General features: G+C 42.2%; 1 protein-coding gene across 5 annotated transcripts in view; it reads left to right on the forward strand.

Annotated features, from left to right (window-relative positions):
- The window catches only part of LOC131071320 (uncharacterized), a 235,534-nt gene that overhangs the window by 30,986 nt on the left and 182,377 nt on the right, over positions 1–22,171 (forward strand). For all 5 annotated transcript variants that reach the window (XM_058007113.2, XM_058007130.2, XM_058007125.2 and 2 more), the window contains exons 4-5: positions 19,880–19,962; positions 20,730–20,795. In XM_058007113.2, the coding sequence (XP_057863096.2) occupies positions 19,880–19,962; positions 20,730–20,795 (149 nt within the window). The remainder of the gene's footprint in view (positions 1–19,879; positions 19,963–20,729; positions 20,796–22,171) is intronic.

The following is a 22,171-nucleotide window of genomic DNA, read 5'->3' on the forward strand; positions in this document are numbered from 1 at the left end:
ATCTGCAACTTCCTGGATCCTGTCTCATCTCTGATCATCTTGGACATCTTGGTAGCCTTCCTTCTCTCTGTCACTTCCTGAGAATTTCCAACAAGGCTCTCTAAGTCAATTACATTATCTTCATCCTCAATCACAATTACCCTGGTTAGTCTCTCCTTCAACCAATCTGGAATGGCGGACCTTGTCTCTCTAACTTGTATTTCTTTAGGTGATGGCTCTTCTTTCCGGAGAGGAGATGTCGCTTCATCATCATTCTTGTCTTCATGCAGTTCATTGACCTGGGGAGATGGACTTGATGAACGTTGAGATGCCTGTCCTTCTTCATGTTTATCATTCTGAACCATTGATTCCATAGATTCCTCCACTTCAGGTGTCCTCTTCTCTTGTCGAGAAGATGTGCCGGATGAGCGATCTCGATTGGCCTCTTGCTTCTTCTTGGAAGATTCTCTTTTCTCAGGTCTTTCCTTCCTCTTCGCACCTCTAGGATGAGGATTGCCTTCACTTATGCTTCTGGGGTGAGGATTGCCTTCGCTTGTGCTTCTAGGATGAGGATGACCTTCACTCGCGCTTGCTCCTCCTTCTGCCGACCTTTCCTCCAAAGTAAAAGTCATAGGTGTGTTTTGCTCTCTCAACTTTTGATGTTGCACATCAACCCATCTGCGAGTACAGGACAAAACTGGAGCCATCAAAGTCTTCAAGTCCACAACCTCAGGCTCGTTCCAATCTATCTTCACTGCCTTGTCCTCTCTATCATAAGAGGACTGGAGGTGCCTGCCACTGTCCTGAGCTTGATCGGCCACCCTGTAAACTTTGCATTTCCTGATAAAATCCAAAGGCAATCTGGAATGCATCTTTCTTTTCACCTCTAAATCATCTAAGAGATTCATCCAAAAGTCCTCTACCTGACATTCATGCTTGTATTTTCTACCAACTGTCTCTTCTATATACCCATAAGGATCAAAATTCTCCCTCAATGAAAAGAATGAAAATGAATATAAGGCCAACTCTCTTTCTGCATCATCTAAAGCTGGAACATTAGGACATACTTCAACTGAATTCCCTAGTATGATAGGTACAGGAATCCCATTTCTATGCCTGTGTCTGAATGCCTTCGCATAAGCTGCCAACTGCCTAGTCACCTCAAGTAGTACTATCCTGTCTGTCGGATATCTTGGCAACATATATGGAGGTGAAGGACACCCATGAACTCTAATATATGTAAACTTCTGGAATTGGATAAACCAAGCACCATACCTCTTTACAAGTTCTTGTGCCTCTTGAGATATCCGATTGTGAATCCCGCCTTGTAGTGTCCTGGTGATGTTCATCGTGAAAGTATCATTGACTAGCTTGTAGTTGCTTCCTGGTGGATGATGCAAATGAACATAAGAATCACAAACTCTGACTTCTCCAGGCCCTCATCCAATCACTCCTCTGTGAGGTAGTCCTGCATACTCAAAACTCCTGATCAAGGCATACATGATGTACGAGCTCATGTGGAAGGATTTAGTAGCCTTCAGTCTTCTCAACTGTACGTCCAAGCAATGGCTAATAATTCTAGCCCAATGAATTGTTCCTTTTCCTTGAACTATCACTTGGATGAAGAAGAACATCCACTTCTCAAAATAGAAGGCTTGAGGAGCCCCTGTAACTCGATTGAGTAAGGTTATCAAATCTCTGTACTCCTCCTGGAAGTCGATCCTATGTGGTGTGTTGGGAATCTTGCTCAGGCGAGGACGACTTTTGAGTAACCAATTCTTGTTGATGATGCTCAAGCAAGTGTCTGGATCATCTTCATACATGGATCTAGCTCCTTCCAAGCTTTTGTAAATCATATCTTTATGTTCTGGTAGATGAAGAGCTTCACTAATAGCCTCATTTGAAAGATAAGCCAAAGTGTTTCCTTCCTTGGACACGATCGATCTTGATTGTGGGTCATAATGGCGGGCACACTCGATCATCAGCTCATGGCACTGGATTGCTGGAGGGAAGCCGGCCGCCTTGATAATGCCACTTTCAATTATTCTCCTTGCGACGGGTGATGGCTTTCCAATATAAGGGACCTCTCGAAACTTCTTCACACTGAAGTTTCCCAAGTTGGTATCTCCAATGTTGCTCCATTTTGACACGATCTTGGTCTCCATTTCTTCATTCCTTTGATCTTCCTTCATGAGGGCTGGACGACTGGTGGATGGGGGTCGCCATCTTGACACCTACACAACATTTCATAATGAGCAATATACCTTGGAACGTAGAAATATAGACTGGATTTAAGTTTTAAATTTAGGAAACTTCATGATAAGTCTTTGAATTATCATTTCCTAAATATGACTATGCAATTGGAAATTCAAAATTTGAAAATTTGAACAAGGAAGATCTTGCCATACCTCTCTTTGAGAACTAGCTCTAAAAAACGATGCAAGAATTAAGAAATTCGCTAGGCAAAATGAAGATCGAAGTCTTCTAGCAAATGCGCCTCCCTCATCAACTTCACCACCCTTTGGGTCTTCAACGCCTTGAGGAAAACTTGCTCCTTCTTTAACCTCCAACAAAGTTTGCACTCCTCCTTGGATTGAAATTCGCACTTCTTCTTGGATTGAAATTCGCACCTCTATTGCTTCTCCAAATCGCATTTAAACAATGATTGAATGATGGATTAAAAATGCTTCAAAATACCTTTCTTATATAGGCGCTCATGCATTGCAATTCCCATAGGCCGACTTGGAAAATAAGCCTAAAATAAATAAAAATTAAATAAAAGAGGAGGCCGACCTTTATAAAAATATTAAAATAACATCCCAAGCGCTCTCTTTTTTTATTTAATTTAATAATAATTAATTTAAATGCCTTTGCAATTAAAATTTTGATTTTTTAAAAGGCTTAAATCACTTATTAAATGCCCATGCGTTCTTATTAAATGCCAATTTTAATTAAAAAATATTTCAAAGTCTTAGCGGATTTAGCATTTAATGCAATTTGAAAAATCTTGGCGCCTAAGCATGGGAGGTATTTGGGACATCAACAACATCGCTCTGGTCCCTGGGTGAGGGACAGGAGCGCCCATGCATTTTAGCCTTGTATTTCTCGCTTTTCACGTTCAAAGTCTTATCTTGGACGTCCAAAATGGCCTTTTCGCTTGGAATCTTGAGTTTGATTTATTCCATCTTTGGAAGGATTGTATCTTAAAACACTTTCGCCCTAGTCCCTTGGTGAGGGACAGGAGCGATCCCACCTTTTGCCCTTGGTCCTTGTCTTTTCCAATCGCCAATTCATGTTGCAGGGCAATCAATGATCTTCCTTGTTTGTTCTACGCATGCCTAACTCGCTTCTCCGAGACAAAATGAGATCTTCCAAGGATATTCGCCCTGGTCCTTCAGTGAAGGACAGGAGCGATTTTTGCTTTTGAGCTTAAAATTGTCGATTCTTGAGGTTAACTCCTTGTTCATCGTCTTCCTAAAGACATTTTTGACTTTGCATGACCTCGCCTTGACGTGGTTTTGGAAAGGAATGATTGATTCTATAGAAATCGCCTTGGTCCTCCAGTGAAGGACAGGAGCGATCTTTAGTCCATGGCACAAATCCTTAATCATATCAATATCTAATTATCTTCAAGGCGTAAAACATTGTTCCTTAATCCATCTTGAGTCTTGCAAACGAAAGTGGCACTCCAAAATGTTAGGCAATCAGGCAAATTTGAAGATTTCGCTCTGGTCCCTTGGTGAGGGACAGGAGCGCCTTAGCCAATTCCATCAAGTTTTGTGGCCTTTCGCAACTTCGTTCTTCTTTGAAGCATTCCAAATATCATCGCCATCGTGTGCCTTGGCCTGGATTCGACCAAATTTGGGAGGGAAGACTTGATAATGCATTTTTCGCCCTGGGCCTTGGGTGAGGGACAGGAGCGCCTTGGCCATTATAGGCTCCACTTGTGTTTTGCAATCTTTCAAAATTATCTTCAATGGAGCGATTATGCCTTCCTTTACTCATCTCAAACGTAAAACTTGCCTTTCCCTTGGCAAAAACTTGTCTCTTGAGAAAATCGCTCTGGTCCCTGGGTGAGGGACAGGAGCTTCCTTTAAAAAATCGCTCTGGTCCCTTGGAGAGGGACAGGAGCGCTTTAGTTACTTAGGTTGATTTTATTCATTGTGGTCCATTCAAGTTATATTCAATGAATAAAACATACTTCTCTTGACCTCCTCAAATCGTGAAATCACTCAAATCCTGTGAGGACAATGCAAATTTGAAATTCAAGCTCCGGTCCTTCAGTGAGGGACAGGAGCGATTTTGCAAATCCAAGCTTATCCGTCCTTTGTTAGGCTTCCAAACTATCTTCAACGGGCTAAAAATACCTTCTTTCATTCGTTTCAATCACAAAACTACTTCGCCCTTGTAAGAAAATTGCACTTTTTAGAAAATCGCTTTGGACCTTCAGCAAGGGACAGGAGCGCCCTTTTGCAACTTGGTATATTTCCTTGCTTGTCGACTACTCAAATTATATTCAATGGACAAAACATGCCCTCCTTGATCTCTTCCAATCAAAAAATTGTCTTGGTCCTGCAAGGACAGTGCAAATTTGAAAATCAAGCTCTGGTCCTTCAGTGAGGGACAGGAGCGCCTTTGGTCCTCAAGGTCAAGTCTTTATAATTTTCATCTCAAATTTCCTTTGCTGGGGAAAATACCATCATTTTGCAAGCTATGAATAAAAGTCCAAATCCAAAAATGTCCAAGAAGGTGTGCTTTGAAGAAAATCGCTCTGGTCCCTGGGTGAGGGACAGGAGCGAACTTGTCTTGCTAGGCCCAAAGTTCAATCTTTCGTTGCCAACGACGAAGTCTGGATACTCCTTTATGCTCATTTCATCCTTAATTGCGTCCTTGATGCTTCAGTTCGATCAACCAAGGCCCAAAATGATCTAAGAAAACCATTTCGCCTTGGTCCTTCAGTGAAGGACAGGAGCGATTTGGTCTTAAAACTTTAAAAAACTTGTCATTTTTGAGTCTTCAAAATCTTCAAAATCTTCAATTTACGTCCAATCGTATCCCCTGGCGACCCTGCACAAAACAATCAAAACAAGTCAATAACCAAGATGCACCAAATATCACTTTCGCCCTGGTCCCTGAGAGAGGGACAGGAGCGATTTTGCCCTTATAAGTCAAAATATCAAAAATTTAGGTCTTCAGATCACTTCATCATGCAGGTTTAGGTCGTCTTCAAGTCCAAGAATCGGTTACCTTGCTTCCAAAATTTGGTTAAAGTTTGCCCAGACAAAACGTATACTTTAATCATTAAAATGCTAACACTTTAGACCTAACTTGAATTTGCCCTCAAAATCCTGACTGGACCCATCCTGAGACATACTCAACTTCCTGACAGACTCAAGTTATTTCAAAATTGCAATCCTCGGGAGGATGCTTAATAATCTTTCAAAATTTGACCGGACTTCGGCTTGAAAATATCAAAAGGAAACTCCTAAGGCTTAACCCTAGTCCAGACGACTCACTCACTTACTCAAAACCCTAAAAGCAGAGAGAAGAACAGGCAAAACAAAAGCAAAAGAGGGGGTCCCCATTTTAATGGGGCGATGTGTGAAATGGTCACAACACTACCCTGGATGATTGGTTTATTTACCAGGTACATTAGTGCGTGATGGTCCACATAAAATGTGAACGGTGTAGCCAACAGGTAGTGCCGGAACTTCTGTACCGTGTACACCATCCCTAGTGCCTCTCGCTCCGTTGTGCTGTAGTTCCGTTCAGCCCTTGACAGGAGTCTGCTTGCGAAAAAGACGGAATGGTCTAGTCCTTGCGCCCCTACCTACGCGAGGGTAGCACCAATTACAAAGTTGGAGGCATCGACGTATACGTGAAATTCTTTGTTCCAGTCCGGGTATACCAATATCGGTGCACTCACCAGCCGATCTTTCAATTCTTTGAAGGCTTCTTCCTGCTCCGTACCCCACACGAACGGCTCTCCCTTCCTTGTCAGCTTATCTAAGGGCCAAGACACCTGCGCAAAGCCTTTGATGAATCTTCGATAGTAGCCGACATGGCCCAGGAATGATTTCACCCGTCACATTTGTTGGGCTCTCCATGTTGACAATCCCTCCTATCTTATTTGGGTCTGTCTTCAGACTTTCCTTACAAACGATGTGGCCTAGAAGCTTCCCTTGTGGTACCATAAACTTGCATTTCCTTGGGTTTAGGGCTAGCCTAGCCTTCCGACATCTTTCCATGCACTCCCCCAGAGCTTTCAAATGGGTGTCCTAATCGCTAAAAATCGACCAGTCATCCAGGAATGCCCTGAAGTTTCCTACGGACATCTTGTCAAAAATGTGCAAAATTATTCTCTGAAAGGTTGCAGGCGCATTGCACAGTCCGAAGGGCATGCGATTATAGGCATACACCCCTTCCTCCACCACAAATGTGGTCTTCAGCTTGTCTTCTTCCGCAATACTTATCTGGTTGTACCTGGAGAATCCATCAAGGAATGTGTATATCTCATGCCCGACAACTTCTTCCAGGATGCTGTCAGTAAATGGGATTAGAAATGGGTCTTTGATGGTTACTGCATTCAGGTACCTGAAGTCTACGCATATCCTTATCTGATTGGCTTCCTTCTTAAGAGATGACTATTGGGGAAACCCAGTCACTAGTTTACACTTTGAATATGATCCCTGCTTCTAGCATTTTATTGATCTCCTCATTTACTTTGGCTGCGAAGTTTTTGTTCATCCTATACGGCCTCCTTCGTACTGGTTGCGCTCTTGGTACAAGGGTTATGCGATGTACGCATAGCTCTGACGGTACCCCCTTTAAGTCCTTGTAAGTCCGGGCAAAGATGTCCTTATATTCCAGGAATATCTTGAAGGCTGCTGCCTTTAGCATGGGGTTCGAGTCATCCCCTACAAGTATCATCTGTGGTTCTTCCTCATTGCCGAGATTAACCTTCTTTACTCCTCTTTCCTCGTACTTGATGGGTTTATCTCAGTCAAACTGGTGGGCTGGCGTGTCGTCCATCCGTGCCATTCCCTCCTGGTACCTACCGTACTCCAGGGGAAAGGATTGTTCTTCCATCCCGCCACTTGATTCTCCTGTCTCACATATTTGCAGCATGTGACACTTCGGGTGGAAGACCTCATAGTCCTCCATTTGCCAATGAAAGAGTCCGACCAGTGAACTAGTTCCATCTTCGAAACATTCGTCGAGTTCCAACTCTCCTTCCTCGTCGGGCTCTTTCCCTCCTCTGTCTCCTTCAGAACCCCACTCCCATCTATTTGAATCTTCTGAGTCGGAGTCGGATGACGCGAGCTCTTCATTGACGGACTGGTTCCTTAGATCGATTACATACTTATGACCATCACTCTCAATTGAGAGCGTATTCTTTTCCAGTTATGATTAGCTCTGGCCATGATCAACCATCCCCTTCCCAGGAGGGCGTCGTACACTTTTCTTTCTAGTGGGATGACTATGAAATCCAGAAGGAATTGTTGCTTCCCGATTACCACCTTTTGTGCCATGAGGGTACCGAGGGGTTTGATACCGTGTTGATCTGCACCGACTAGGTGAAAGGTTGGTGGCCAGAGTGTAGGCTTGTCGAGGCTTTGCCAAGTTTCCTCCGGTAGTACGTTGACTCCGGACCCACCATCCACAATGGTGTTTGTGAGCTTTTGTCCCATTATATCCATCTCTACTACTGCCGGCTTCCGTCCAACGCTTACCGCGAGTAGCATAGGGTTCATGGCGTCCCAGATCCCTTCACCGGGTCCTTACTACATGGTTCTGTCATCGTTTGGTGTTCCTGGCCGAGGGTAGTGTCCCCGGTGACATTTGTCAAAGCCATCCTCAACTGTGGCATGGTCTGCAGAAGGTCGGATACCCGTACGGGTACTATGGTTTGTAACATCTGCTTAATGATAGTTATCTTTGGTCCTGATCGGAGTGGTGTACAGGTAGCCAGGTGCGAGGCCCTTCGCTCTTTTGCCATCACTTGCTCGATATCCGCCATGGCTTCCTGAAGCCTTTCGTTTTTCGTGCGAGGGTCAGGATACATCGCTTTCTTGTTTTGCAATCTTGTGATTGCCAACACATCTTCTCTCGGTCCTTCCACGTCTAGCATATTCACCCCTTTTTGCTTTGGGCAATCTATGTCCTCGTGATTTTTTGGGCCGCACCATCTGCACAACAAACTTCCTGCATCACCCCCGTTTTGGCATTCCCGCGCAAAGTGACCCCATTCGTTGCACTTCCTGCATTGAATCATGGGTCGCCCCTTCGCGTCGTATTGAATTCTACTCCTTGGTGTGTTATTATTGGATCTATTGTTACCTCGCCGATTGTTTCTGTACCCTCCAGGGGAGGCGTCAAAGTTTGCTGTTAGCTTTAGAGGTGTCACCGGCGGTGTGGTTTGGTCGGGTTGGGCGTAGAGCACTTGTGTGCTCCGTGCTTTCAAGTTGTACGGGCATTCCTTAGTGGAATGTCCCATTACTTGGCAGATGTCACATAAAACTTTGCGGGGACAACTTCCTTTAATGTGTGCTTCAGTCTTGCAGTCGGTGCACCATAGTTCTTTTCCTTCCTTGCTACTTTCCTTGTCACCCTTTAATTCCTTCATCATCCTCATCATATCCTTCCGGAGCGCTTGCATGGTTTTGGACCCCCCATCGCTGTCTTCATCTGTACTGTCACCGTCGCTCATCCATCGCTTCCCCCGGGATGCCTTGTTTTTACTTTCAATATCCATCGGGCGGTTGTATGCTTCATCATACGATGGCGGAGGGACCACTTTCATTGTCCGTCTCAGGGACGGTACCAATCCTTCCACAAACCATCGCTTCTTGAGGCCATCCGCCAGCTGGTTCTCCATTTTGTTAAGTAGTTCCCTTAGCCTTCTGTTATATGCGCGTATGCTTTCATTTTTTCCTTGTTTGGTGTTGTAAATCTCCGCCACAATTTCGTTGTCATCTCGTAGGAGTTTGAACTCTTCCTCGAAGGCCTTCTTCAGATTGCTCCAGGACGTTTTATACTGGGCATCGAGGTCCATATACCAGTAAATGGCTATTCCTCGCAGAGTGGCTGGAAATGCCTTCAACCAGTAATCCCGATCGTCCTGGCCATTTGCCTCCCAATTGTTCACGCATGTCTTACAATGCCGTACGGGGTCCTTTGACCGGTCGCCCATGAATTTTGGAAGTTTTTGCTTCTCCGGGGTGTGTGCCATTGTTCTTGTCTGGATGGTTTTATGTAGTGCTTGGAAATGGCTATATGTCGGGTAGGTATTATGTGTCCGGGAGGTACCGTACGCTCTTGGTCTGGTTGGGCCCCTGTCAGCAGGGCTTTGGTCACCCTCGCTCCTATAGTCCTTCCTTCCCGAGGTTTTCGGATCTGACCCTCCTATTTTGATACCCTCTGATAAGGACAAATTCTTAATGCCAGATAATGTTGCTTCAAAAATAGTGGCGATCTCTTCATGTAGGTCTCGTACCGCCTCCTCTCCTTGTTCAGAATATTCTGATGGGTTGCTTTGCAACTCGGCTCCGGAGTCCTCTTCACTTGACGTCGAGTGTGGGGCCTGGTCGGCGAGATCTTCCTCCGCTACGTCTGGAAGTGGCAGCTTCCTGGCGGCCTCGGCCAACTCCTTCCACGTACACGGCTTTTGCCTCTCCCGACTACGACTTCGACTCACACTTTGACTTCTGCTGTGTTTCTCCGGACTCTTCGAGTCGGCAACCTCCCTTAGCCGCCGTCTCCTTTCGGCCTGCTCTTTTATGCGGAGAGATCTCCATACAGTTCCCTTGGCTACTCCTTTGGTGGTAGTGGAACGTTTGTCTTTGTTTGGCCGTAGGGGCATCAAGTGCCAGAGGTACGGCGCCGACTAGCCTCCCTCTCCTCTTCCTCCCTACGGTTCCGCTCCTTGTACCTTTAGAGTACTTGTTGCCGCCGAAGTTCCTATGCCGTCTCCTCCCTTCGGTCTTGGAGTGCAATCAGATTTCTGGAGAGTAACCTTGGAATACTTCCGAGCAGGTCAAAGACGGGGGTGCTGACTGTGAGTTCACCACGTACCGTGCCTTCCGAGATGGCTCTCTCCTGAGCCTATATCTGCATGTACTGCATGACCGACATATCCCACAACTCCACCAAGTCTGCCGTCAACTGATCCTCTCGTTCCTCTTCCTTGGTACTCTCTTCTTTATGCACCTAAAGAAACCCGCCTTCACCTCATCATCCCGAATCGGTGTCACTCTACCTAGTCTAGCCTTGTACCACTTAGGATTCAAGGCAAAGGCAGCAATATGCTAAGGAGTGTTCAACTTTTCCCATCTACGCTGAATGATAGGCCGGATTTGCTCATTGTAGAATGCTAGAGAGGGGTCCTTCACTCGCACAACAACCCTCATCTAGTCAAGCATAGAGTCAATGCACTCATACACCTCTCCAAGGTTAGGTGTATACCCATCTGCTTGCAGGAGCACCTAGGACTTAGGCTAGTGTGGGGCCTGGTCGGCGAGATCTTCCTCCGCTACGTCTGGAAGTGGCAGCTTCCTGGCGACCTCGGCCAACTCCTTCCACGTATACGGCTTTTGCCTCTCCCGACTACGACTTCGACTCACACTCTGACTTCTGTTGTGTTTCTCCGGACTCTTCGAGTCGGCAACCTCCCTTAGCCGCCGTCTCCTTTCGGCCTGCTCTTTTATGTGGAGAGATCTTCGTACAGTTCCCTTGGCTACTCCTTCGGTGGTAGTGGAACGTTTGTCTTTGTTTGGCCGTAGGGGCATCAAGTGCCAGAGGTACGGCGCCGACTAGCCTCCCTCTCCTCTTCCTCCCTACGGTTCCGCTCCTCGTACCTTTAGAGTACTTGTTGCCGCCGAAGTTCCTATGCCGTCTCCTCCCTTCGGTCTTGGAGTGCAATCAGATTTCTGGAGAGTAACCTTGGAATACTTCCGAGCAGGTCAAAGACGGGGGTGCTGACTGTGAGTTCACCACGTACCGTGCCTTCCGAGATGGCTCTCTCCTGAGCCTATATCTGCATGTACTGCATGACCGACATATCCCACAACTCCACCAAGTCTGCCGTCAACTGATCCTCTCGTTCCTCTTCCGTGGTACTCTCTTCGTGCGTGTCGCTGTCCACGACAATTAATTGCTGGTTGAATGGCCGACCCATTAATTGCTTCCGCCTGCTACCATAGTTATCTCCAGGTTCGTTCAGGCAACGGCGCCACAATGTTTAGTCCTTAATGTAAGGTTGGTGAATGAACAGATAACACAGTGTTTTCCACACGTACCAAATACTCATGTAACAGAACAGTCATACATCACAACATAAATAACAATGATACCAGTTTGACTAGAAGAGTTATACCTTTATTCAAGTGTCCAGAATGTCCATACATAATCTCCCCTGCCGAGGTTCCAACCAAACAATATATAGACCCGACGGTTGGTCAAGTTGCCAACCGTCACCAACTCCCAACTATCCGACGGGAACCTCTCGGCAACAAACATAATCATAAACACAACATAACACACTTATAAATATTATTCTTACTAATGTACGTTATTTACCCCTAACAAACTCCTTCCTCATTAGTGGCTCAATCTTGGGGTTTATTGGCCTTTGCTTCTGTTTAACTGGCTTTGATAATGACTTTCCACTTCCAGTGATAGGTTGAAATGTCACTTTGATACACTCAAACCTGCCCATACAAGCCACAACCAGCTATATTTCTGTCCAGCAAGTCACCACTTTAAGTCACCCAGTAGAAGCATACTAATTGCCCATCGCAAAGGGTTCTTCAATGCCTGTGAGGTTTTGTTTACACCAGATATTGAATGTTTAAATATTCGCCCAGGCAATAGTAATTCAAATGCCCAACTATCATTCATTATGACACCCAGCTGTGAGTGTGGTAATGCTAAACTGCAGAAAATGCTCATATGCCAGCAATTAATGTTTCAACGCTCAGCCTAGGCAAACAATCATGCCAAACCAACTCCATAGATCATGGTGTCCAATCTGGAACAGTCATTTGTATCAGTCACTCAGCAGATACCACTCTCACATCCCTCTCAAAACTGGTTTCTTCTTGCATGAAACTCACGACTAGCACTTCTCGTTCACACGCCTAGCATAATATGGTAAAGATGACCAGCATTGAACCTTTGAATGACTTCCAATCAAAGCACAACTCCGACACCCAGCTTCTCAAACTTCCACGCCAAATGCACAGAATGTAGGTGCCCAACAAAAAGAAATATCCCTCCTGAAAAGCTTTCAGACAATACTTACAAATGTTCCATCAATTTGTCTTGCCCGCAAGATTTCACAAATTGTAAATCTTCAATCATTGAATCTCTTGCATGAAACCTACGTAGTTCCACCTGTAACTAGCTAGGGTAGATATCCCACTACTGAAACTGATTTCTCTTCAGGTTTCTGTCCTAGGGTTTTTCTCCACAAGAAGCTCTAAACTCGCAATAGAAATAAATAATCATACCAATTGAACTTCAATTTCCTTTTTTAATTTTCCTTAGAACATTCCAAAAGGGATTTTCAACTTCCACTTAAAATTATTCATTAAAGCACATTTTCAATGTGACTTTTAATATTTCCTTTTCATTTTCACTAAAGTCACTTTATTAAATAAATTAAAATAAAACTATCCATAAAATTTACTTTATTGGACATTCAAATAATTAATTTAATTTATTCCTTTATATCCTGAATTTAGCCTACGAAATTTAAATAGGATAAACAGGCCATTTTCGACTATTCCTTGGAAGGGAACATTACATCAACTTATCTAGGGTATAAACTCACATATAAAGATCAATATTAACTTGTAAGAATAATCTCAGTATCCTTAAGATGTTAGACACATAATTGATAACCGTTTCAATATAATGTCATAACAATTTAATTAATTGTCAACACACATCAAACATGCTAAGGGGAGAAAGAGTAGCGATTGAGAGTGTATGCCATAAAAGCCCTTTGCAAGATCAATCTTAACAGCATAATTCAGGTACTTCCAAATGATTAATGTCAAACCAAATAAATATTTAGTGAAATGCATCAATTATAGAGAGAAGGTATCAACCATAGAAACTTCCTAAAAGTTATGATACGAAACTATGGGACCTAGGAACATGAGGATTATTGGGCAAGATTACATCCTCCTCCCCTGTAATTAAACTACAGCATAATTATGCAAGAAAATATACCAACTAGACCTCCAAATAGGAGACAAGACTTACCACATTAGCCAATGATTTAGGGGATCCAGGAGGCCCCAAATCAAAATCTCAGCTAGAGAATAGTCCACTACTAGAATAACTATGATATCCACACCAAGGCAGATTTAGATGAACATGATCTATTTATTATAGGGCTTGACTCTAAAGTAAGGTTCTCTTCAGTGTTCCATGGGTGTTGGGGACGGGGGGACGGGGGGACCAAGGGCCTATGTTTGGGGACGACGGGGGGAGGACAGGGGGGTGGCGGGGTGGTGGTGCTGATATAGTTATACATATACATATAGTACTTGAAAAACTAGTTTTGAAAAGATGTATGACACTATAACAATATAAGAATTACATTTCAAATTAAACTATAGGAAATTTGAAATACTAAATCTAAATACCAAGATTTCTTCAATGCGAATTGCTAGTTGTTAAATAAAATTTGACAAATGAAATTGTCAAATTGGAGATTTCTATTATATCGAAAAAGGAAAATATGAATATCTGATGCCATTGCAAAGTCTATAATAATAAACATGATTACATGATTCATCATTACAATGAGTAGCCAAATACAAATACTAATAGAAATAGCATTACAAAAGAGACTACAGTCAAAGACAAAATGACAAAACTCAAAATGTAGCTAATGGAGGCCTCTAATCATTTGCGAACTCCTCCTCACTGGAACTGCTGGACTCCTGATGATCAAGATCCCTCAAGCTCACACCAACTAGCCCTGCATTTGAAGTGGTAGGATCATCCTCATCAATCTGTGAAGGCTCCTCTGGCTCTACATCCCATCTTGCCGCTGGACTCTCCTTGTACACAAGTGTCTTGCGATCCATGAGATGCAAATCACTGTGGACGGCCCCCAAGCTTCTCTGCTCTCTTAGAGGTAAGTCTTATTCTCTTAAGAGAGTGGATGAAGCTATATGTAGACCAGTTCCTCTCAGTAGCTGAAGAACTGGAAACCTGGGATAGCAGACGGATGGCTAGAGTGGTGGTCAAAGATTTCGGGCCATGACAATTCCACCACAAAAGTGGGTCCTCCTGTGCCATAGTTTCTATATCCATCTTTGCTGCATCTGAATAACCTCTAAGAGTGGCAAATCTTCCCCACTCAGTGCGAATGGTGCCGGCATCTTTGGAATCAAACATCTTCTTTATGCACCTAAAGAAACCCGCCTTCACCTCATCATCCCGAATCGGTGTCACTCTACCTAGTCTAGCCTTGTACCACTTAGGATTCAAGGCAAAGGCAGCAATATGCTAAGGAGTGTTCAACTTTTCCCATCTACGCTGAATGATAGGCCGGATTTGCTCATTGTAGAATGCTAGAGAGGGGTCCTTCACTCGCACAACAACCCTCATCTAGTCAAGCATAGAGTCAATGCACTCATACACCTCTCCAAGGTTAGGTGCATACCCATCTGGTGCAGGAGCACCTAGGACTTAGGCTAGTAGTTTTCTCAATTTTGGCTTGTACTGACCCTAGCCAAGTCAGGTAGTGAATAAGGACTCCAGGAGGGTCCAAGTGTGAGTGTGATGAGTGAAATGTAGGCCTAGTAGAGTTAGTTTCTTCCTAGGTTTGCATTTTGTGCATAAATAGTGGTTTGAATAGGTAGTTGACCTTCTTGATGGTCAAAAGTGTCAAAACTTGGTATAAGCATTAGGGAGGGTTAAATTAGTCTTAGACATGTTTTAAAAGTCATGTGTGATGACTTAGAATAGGCCTCATAGGTTGAGAAGGCCAAAAAGTGAAAAAGTGCAAAGTTGCAAAAAGTTGTCATGACAACTTTTGTCCTAAATTGGTTAGCGATGGAGTTAGGGATTGTCCAACGCCCTAGGATGACTCCACACGTGGAGAATACTATAAGAACCCTCTCCTGCACGGTTACCATGGTTGGAGCTATTGTTTTGTAAGATCAACAATCTGAAACTACTCATTTTTCAAACTAGTCGGCAACATTTTGGCTTGTTTTGTTCATTTTGTAATTGCAAATGGATTGAATCCATTGATCCAGTAATGGATTGAGTTTCTTTGGTGTGTTACAGAGTTGTTAGTTCCATTTCAAGCTTTGTAGATAGTTAGTATTAGTGTTTTCTTGTTTTAGTTTGCAAACAGCCAGTTTTGGCTTGTATATAGCAGTTTTATGTAAAATGGTTGCCCCATGAATTCCACATGTGCTACCATCACAGCCTGTTGGGACATGGAAGACAACCACTTGTACAGTGTACATATGCAGGGACAAGTGCTGGAGATGACATTTAATATGACTGTCACCTTGTTCTAGGCGAGTCCAGGAGCAACTTGGCTAGAGGAGACAGGGTGAAATTGAAGTGCAAAGTGCAGGGGTGAATGCCAAACCACCAGCTAAGCTTTTGGAGGGGTGTATGAAGTTAGTACAGAGTTGCCAATGCAAGGGGAAGCCTTGACAAAGTCATTTGTTGCCCAAACACCAACTTGACCAGTCATTGCCGGTTAGAAGGCCCAGAAACCCTTCAAAACCCTCATTTTGGGGTTAGGACATTGTACGGTGGAGTAAGGAACCAAAACCACAAAAATCACTTGAGGTTAGATGAGTCATTGAAGAAAATCCAAACTTGCTATGGGGTCTTTTGGACCGTTTTCACTCAAGCCCTAAAAAACCGGATTTTGGAGGCCTAATAGGGCTAATTCCTTGTAGCCCTTTTCTAGGCAAAATATTGAAATCGGTAAGAAAGCTAATGATTGCAAACCTCAAATGGACCCAAAAGCTATTCAAAACATGTTAGAAGCCACCTCCACACCTCTGCATCAACTCATAACAGTAGGAGGTCAATTTGACAAGTTGAAGCCAAGACAACCATGATGAGCACATGGGAAGCATTGTGAATTGGTAGGGTTCCTAGCTAAAACACTTGAAGCAAACACCTTGGAATGGTTAAGAAGCAAGCCTTAGAAGAGAATGAGAAGGACTTGGAGGTCTAGAGTGCAATTAGGCCTGGAGAGTTGGTGGAATTGAGCAACACCAACTAGGTGAAGTGTTAGCAAACTAGGTGAACCCCATCACCATCCCCATATCTGATCACCTGGAATACTGGAGAAATGATGGAGACAATGTATTTCGCATCAGTCCAAAACACATCACTCTTCACTATCTCCTTCACCCTTCTCCCCTGTTTTGTCTTGGCCTCAGCCCACCTATTCCACTCATTAGTCATAACCATGAGTTGCAATGTCTCTTGCAACTCAATCATTCTCTCCAAGAGAATGAAATAGGATGCATATCTGGTCTCAACTGGTTTCAAGAACTCCTTCTTTGCGAAGGTCCTGAAGAGTGCATGTGAAGTGTGGTGGTTGCAGATAAACATCTGCACATCTCTCGCATCGGTGACCACTCCTCTAACCCAATCAATCTTCCCCATGTCCTTGAGTGCATTGTTCATGGCATGCACACAACATGGGGTCCACCAAATGTGTCTATAGGCTGCCTCAATGAGTCTCCGTGCTGCTCTACACACATGGGCTGCATCTGTCACTACTTGGACCACATTTTGTGGCCCAACCTCCTCAATAGCTTCCCTGAGGACCTAAAACTGGAAATCAACATCTTTATGATGCCTTTTACAATCAATTGCTCTAAGGAAGTATGGGCTCTTTGCACATGTGACCATGATGTTGATGAGTGGACGATGGCTAATGTCCGTCCATCCATCCATAACTATGCTGCACCCCAATGCCACCCAACATGCCTTCATCTTCTCCATCAAAATATTGATCTTGGAATAGCATATATCCAAGATCTAGGTCCTCATTTTTGTCTCCCTTGGTGGCACATAAGATGGTCCTCCCTTCGCCACCATAGCCATCATCTCCCTATAATAAGGAGACCGTGTAACATGAAATGGAATGCCATTGGCAAAAAAGAACTTGCCAATGGATTCATCTATCTCATCTCTTAGCTGCACATTAAACATATCAGCAATGGGGTTACTCTGTGGTGTCTGCAACCTACGTTTCCTTGCTCTAGTGGCACTAGAAGTGGAAGTGGATGCAGATCTAAACATCATTCCTCCCGTCTACGAAGCATGAGAAGTATGTGGCGGATTCTGGCTGTGCTAAAGGGCTGCCCTAGCAGACAAAGTAGTAGGCATTGAAATATTTGTGTCATCTGGAACCCCCCAAAGCCTGTTAAACTCAATTTTGTACTGTATATTTTTAGCTTTCTCCAAAAACTTACAATGTCTCACACCTTTTCCTCTCCAAAAAAGAAAGTGTGCATTCACCCTACTAATGCTACCAGACCATTCAGTGTCACAAATGTTGCACTTCCACTTCTTTGTTCCCCCACTTGACCGTGATGTGCCTTGTACTGATATACTTGAAGCAAACTATTTGAGAGGAGACTTAGGATCAAAAGGACCCCTAGCATACGGTGCCAACAACTCTGAAGGGCAACCTGTACTAGTTGGTGCACTCGCCATAGAACTAGATTGGGCTCCAGGATCAGCCCCATGGTCACCCCCCTCATTTTCAGGTTCAAATTATGAATCATTCTCACTATTAGAATGGATTTCCATCTCATCCTCACTCATGCCTTGGGAGCTCATTGTGAAATTGACACTGCATTTCACAAAATAAAAATAAAAATAAAATCAGCCTAGTTTAACAAATAAATTTATTTTCCTATTCATCTCAAAATGAGATTTGATGTTGAATCTTGAGGGCAAAATGATGCCTTCAAGATACAACATCAAATTTTATTATTTTTATTTTTATTTTTAAATAAAAAAAATCATAAATTGTAAATTTTATTTAAAAATAAAAATAAAAATAATTAAATTTGATGTTGAATCTTGAGGCTAAATGATGAATTTTTAAATAAAATTTACAATTTATGATCCTATTCATTTTGAGATGAATAGGAAAAAAAAAAACAAATTTAAAGCTAAACAAACAAAGAACAAAATATGACATTGAAAATCAGAAAAGAAAACCAAAAAAACAAGAAAAACCCTACCTTGTGCTTGAAAAATCTCTCCAAAACCTTGAAAAACAAATTTGAAATTTCAATTTTGAAAATAAAATTTACAATTTATGATTTTTTTATTTAAAAATAAAAATAAAAATAATTAAATTTGATGTTGAATCTTGAGTGCAAAATGATGAAATGATTCATTCATCATTTTGCCCTCAAGATTCAACATCAAATCTCATTTTGAGATGAATAGGCAAAAACAAAACAAATTTAAAGCTAAACAAACAAAGAACAAAAGATGACATTGAAAATCAGAAAATAAAACCAAAAAACAAGAAAAACCCTACCTTGTGCTTGAAAAATCTCTCCAAAATGCAGTAGAATCTTCTTCCTCTTCTTCTTCTTGCTTCTTCTCACTCCTATCACACTCACCCCTTCAATCAGTCTTCTACAAGTTTTTCCTCCTCTTCAGCTTGCTGGAAAAAAAATCAGTCTTTCAAAATGACAGTGAAATGAACAAAAAACATGGTTTTGTGTTGTTTTGGGGGAAAGGGTGGGGCCCACGTCCAATTAGGGTTACCCCTTAACCCCCAAAAAAGTCAATTTTTTTTATATTTTCACTTTAGGCCAAGGAAAACACGTGTGGCGACATGAGACGTCTGGGCGTCTTCCCGTCCCTCGAGAGACGTCTGCACGTCTCTCGACGGACAGGGAGACGCCCAAATGTCTCCCAAGGAGATTTCTCCATGTCTCCTTGGGAGACGCAGAGACGTCTCCCCGTCCCCAACGGCGTTTGGGTGGCGGTGGCGGTGGCTGGACGGCAGGGGACGTTGCGTCCCCGTCCCCCCATCCAGGAGACCTCCCCGTCTCCGAGACGTGGCCAAAAAGGGGGGGGGGGTGCGTCACGGTGAAACACTGGTTCTCTTTCACACGCAAAGAGAAAAGTAACTCATAGCTGAATATAATAAAAAGAATAGGTCCTTTTGTTAGAAAATTGTATACAATAGAAATTAACATTTATAACATTTGCAACAATTAGCCTTCCAATCAGTACATTTGTCATTTTTATTAAACAGACTGTCACTCAATGGTTTACTAAAAACATTACTTCAAAACATTTACAATTACTCATCATTGGGCTATTGCCACGATAACTCTTGCTTTCCTATATTGGGAGGAGACATATTATTGTAACATTTTTCTACAGTTTGCAGGTGGGGGTGGTATCATATCTTGTCATTCTTGTCCCCTAATGTTTTTGCAAGATATTTCTTTTTGATACTTTTGTTTCTTATTAGTTGTCTTTGTGTTCAACACATTTAAAAATGTTGATATACTTATATGGAGAACGTTTTGCTCTTTAAGTCATGTAACATATCTTTATGTAGAAATACTAGATCTTAAGACGTTTGTCCCTTCCTTTTGCCCCTGTATTATCTTGGATTTTATTTGAAATTGTACAATAAGTAGCAATGTTATCAACTAGTTATCATAACCAAAGGAATTCACTATCATAAATAAACACAGTAGCCTCTGCTATAATTTAGAAAATATTGTCCTACAATACAAAAAGAAGAATATTTTGAGAATATATGCCAATTCTATACAAGAGCAGAAGGCTTGAGATGCTTCTGGAAGCTTAGTTCTTACATAAATGTTTGGCCTTTCCATTGGTGATTCAGGGAGGAATGCATATATGCAATACTTAGATTCTCTGTACAAGAAGAGCGATACGGCTTGGTTTACTCCTGTTGAAATATTTAAGGTGAACATTCTTTAATCTTGTTTTCTGTACTATGAGAATCATACCTCCTTTATGATAAGTAATGGTAATTCAATTGATAAAAAAACTGATTTCAAATGTAGCAATAGACCATGGTGCTAGTGAATATTCAAGGGTTCTGGAAGTTCGAACTCCTTTTGATATGACTCCAAACTACTTTGATAGGCTCCTGAATTAACCTCAAATAGTTTAGTACGTGGAAGTACTGTTAGAATAGTTAATATAATGGTCATAAATGTAAATCACATGTACTTATATCATAAAAGTGCAACTATGGAGGAAATTAATGCACAATATCAAGACTTAAGATTGTGCTTTATAAAATTAATCAATAAGCTAGGCTCAATCTCATCAGATTAGAGCATTTGGTTGCTCGTCTTTCTCACTTTATGTATTTTCTATTTCATTTTCTGAGGGAATGAAGGAATAGCAAAGCCAGTCTTCTATCTCCATTTTCTGTGTTTTTCTCCTACCCTGTTTGTCTTTCTTTCTAATACTCTGTATAGTGATTTAAAGTGAGCATCACAAAAATTTGTATTGAAATGAAAATGAGCCAATAATTTCTTTAACCATAAACAAAAGTGCCACTTATAGCATAGTAGTGCTCAAATTTCCACATTAGTTTATGTTGATTTTCAGTATAGAACTTTTGCATTTGTATGATACACGTTAGTTCCTAATTCTTTGTACTTAGTAATTTCTGTCTAACCATTTTGAATTGATGTGTTTATGAACAAATTTGGCCTTAGCCATGGTACGGCTACAGTATTGCAGAAGCTATATTACGCACAGCCAATTTATCAGTTCCACTAAAGGTAAGAAGCTTTATTGATATGGTCATTATCATATCTAAGAAGTGTAAATAATCGTACTTTTTATTATATCATTTCCTCTCCTTTCTGGTTAAATGTATTGTAAACAAATGATTCAATGCTAGATGGGTTAGAGCCAATGGGGCAGATGTCCACACAACAGAGCAAATTATCAGCTATATTCACTAACTAGACATTTTTGGATTGATGCATGGTAATATTAGTGTCCATATTTATGCAATTGGATCACCATTGTGGAGATTCTAAATTCTGGCTGCATATGAGGGGCTGGCAAGAACAAATGCTAAGTCTTACATACTCAGAGGCAATTACTTTACTAACAAGCTATGCTACTGGATCAGAAGTGTGAAACAAACCATGAAAAAGGAATAGTATGATTTCAAGATATAAAAGATTTTCCCCATCCTGACCTTCCCCTTCACAATCCCATCAAATATACCTATATATATGTGTGTATATATGTATGTATGTATGTGTGTGTGTGTGTGTGTACAATTCTTCCCCTCATAAGGGCTTTTTTTTGGACCCACACACAGATTCCCACATTGTCCTCTATCCTGGATCCTTATGACATCAACGTTTTTAAAGAATGGTACTGGACTGCCAACATGAAGAATGACACAAAAGATACCATTAATGAAGAGCAGGAGGAATGCGAGGAAATTTTGAAAAACATGAGGGATCTTGGTGGAAAGATCCTCCGATCAAATGGTTCTAGGCTGGAAAAATAGTTTGTGCGATGATCAAGTACAACCAGATTGGGAGGATAGATTGAGAATTGATAAGGTCGCATACTCCATAGAGGACCTAGAATTTGTCAGTGGGTTGCATTCGGACATATTAAGTTTTGAGGCTCATCGGTCCGACTAGACGGATGGGTTAAAGCATGTAGATCACCACTTGGAGGGTATGCAATATAAAATACGCCATCCTCCTATGCCCCAAAGCATGGTGCTGTTCCAGCTATGCATCAGATTTTAGGAATATGTTTGGGCAGAGCGTACAACAGGTTGCGACATCTGGAAGGAGTATTTGCACAACAAAGATGAATTTTTGGAAAAAGGGTCTACATCAGTAAAGGAGAAAGTGCTTTCCTAAAGTGCAAGTTTCTTTTTAAAATCTTAAAAAACACTTTTTAGGCATAAAGTTCATTTCTAACTGCCAAAACAGTTGTAAATCTTGAGCTCCGTGCATGTGCACTTTTGGAGCAACTTTTTGGGTAGTTATTGATTACCATTTTGGTAGTTATTGTTTCTCCTTTTGTTGTTGCTGATATTTTGCCTCCCATTTATGGGTATGGGCAGTTTTGATAGAGGATGAATCTGGCCCACTTGTTTAAGTTTAATTTTGGCCATTCA

The sequence above is a fragment of the Cryptomeria japonica genome, chromosome 1 (genome assembly GCF_030272615.1).
Source record: "Cryptomeria japonica chromosome 1, Sugi_1.0, whole genome shotgun sequence".
Taxonomy (NCBI): domain Eukaryota; kingdom Viridiplantae; phylum Streptophyta; class Pinopsida; order Cupressales; family Cupressaceae; genus Cryptomeria; species Cryptomeria japonica.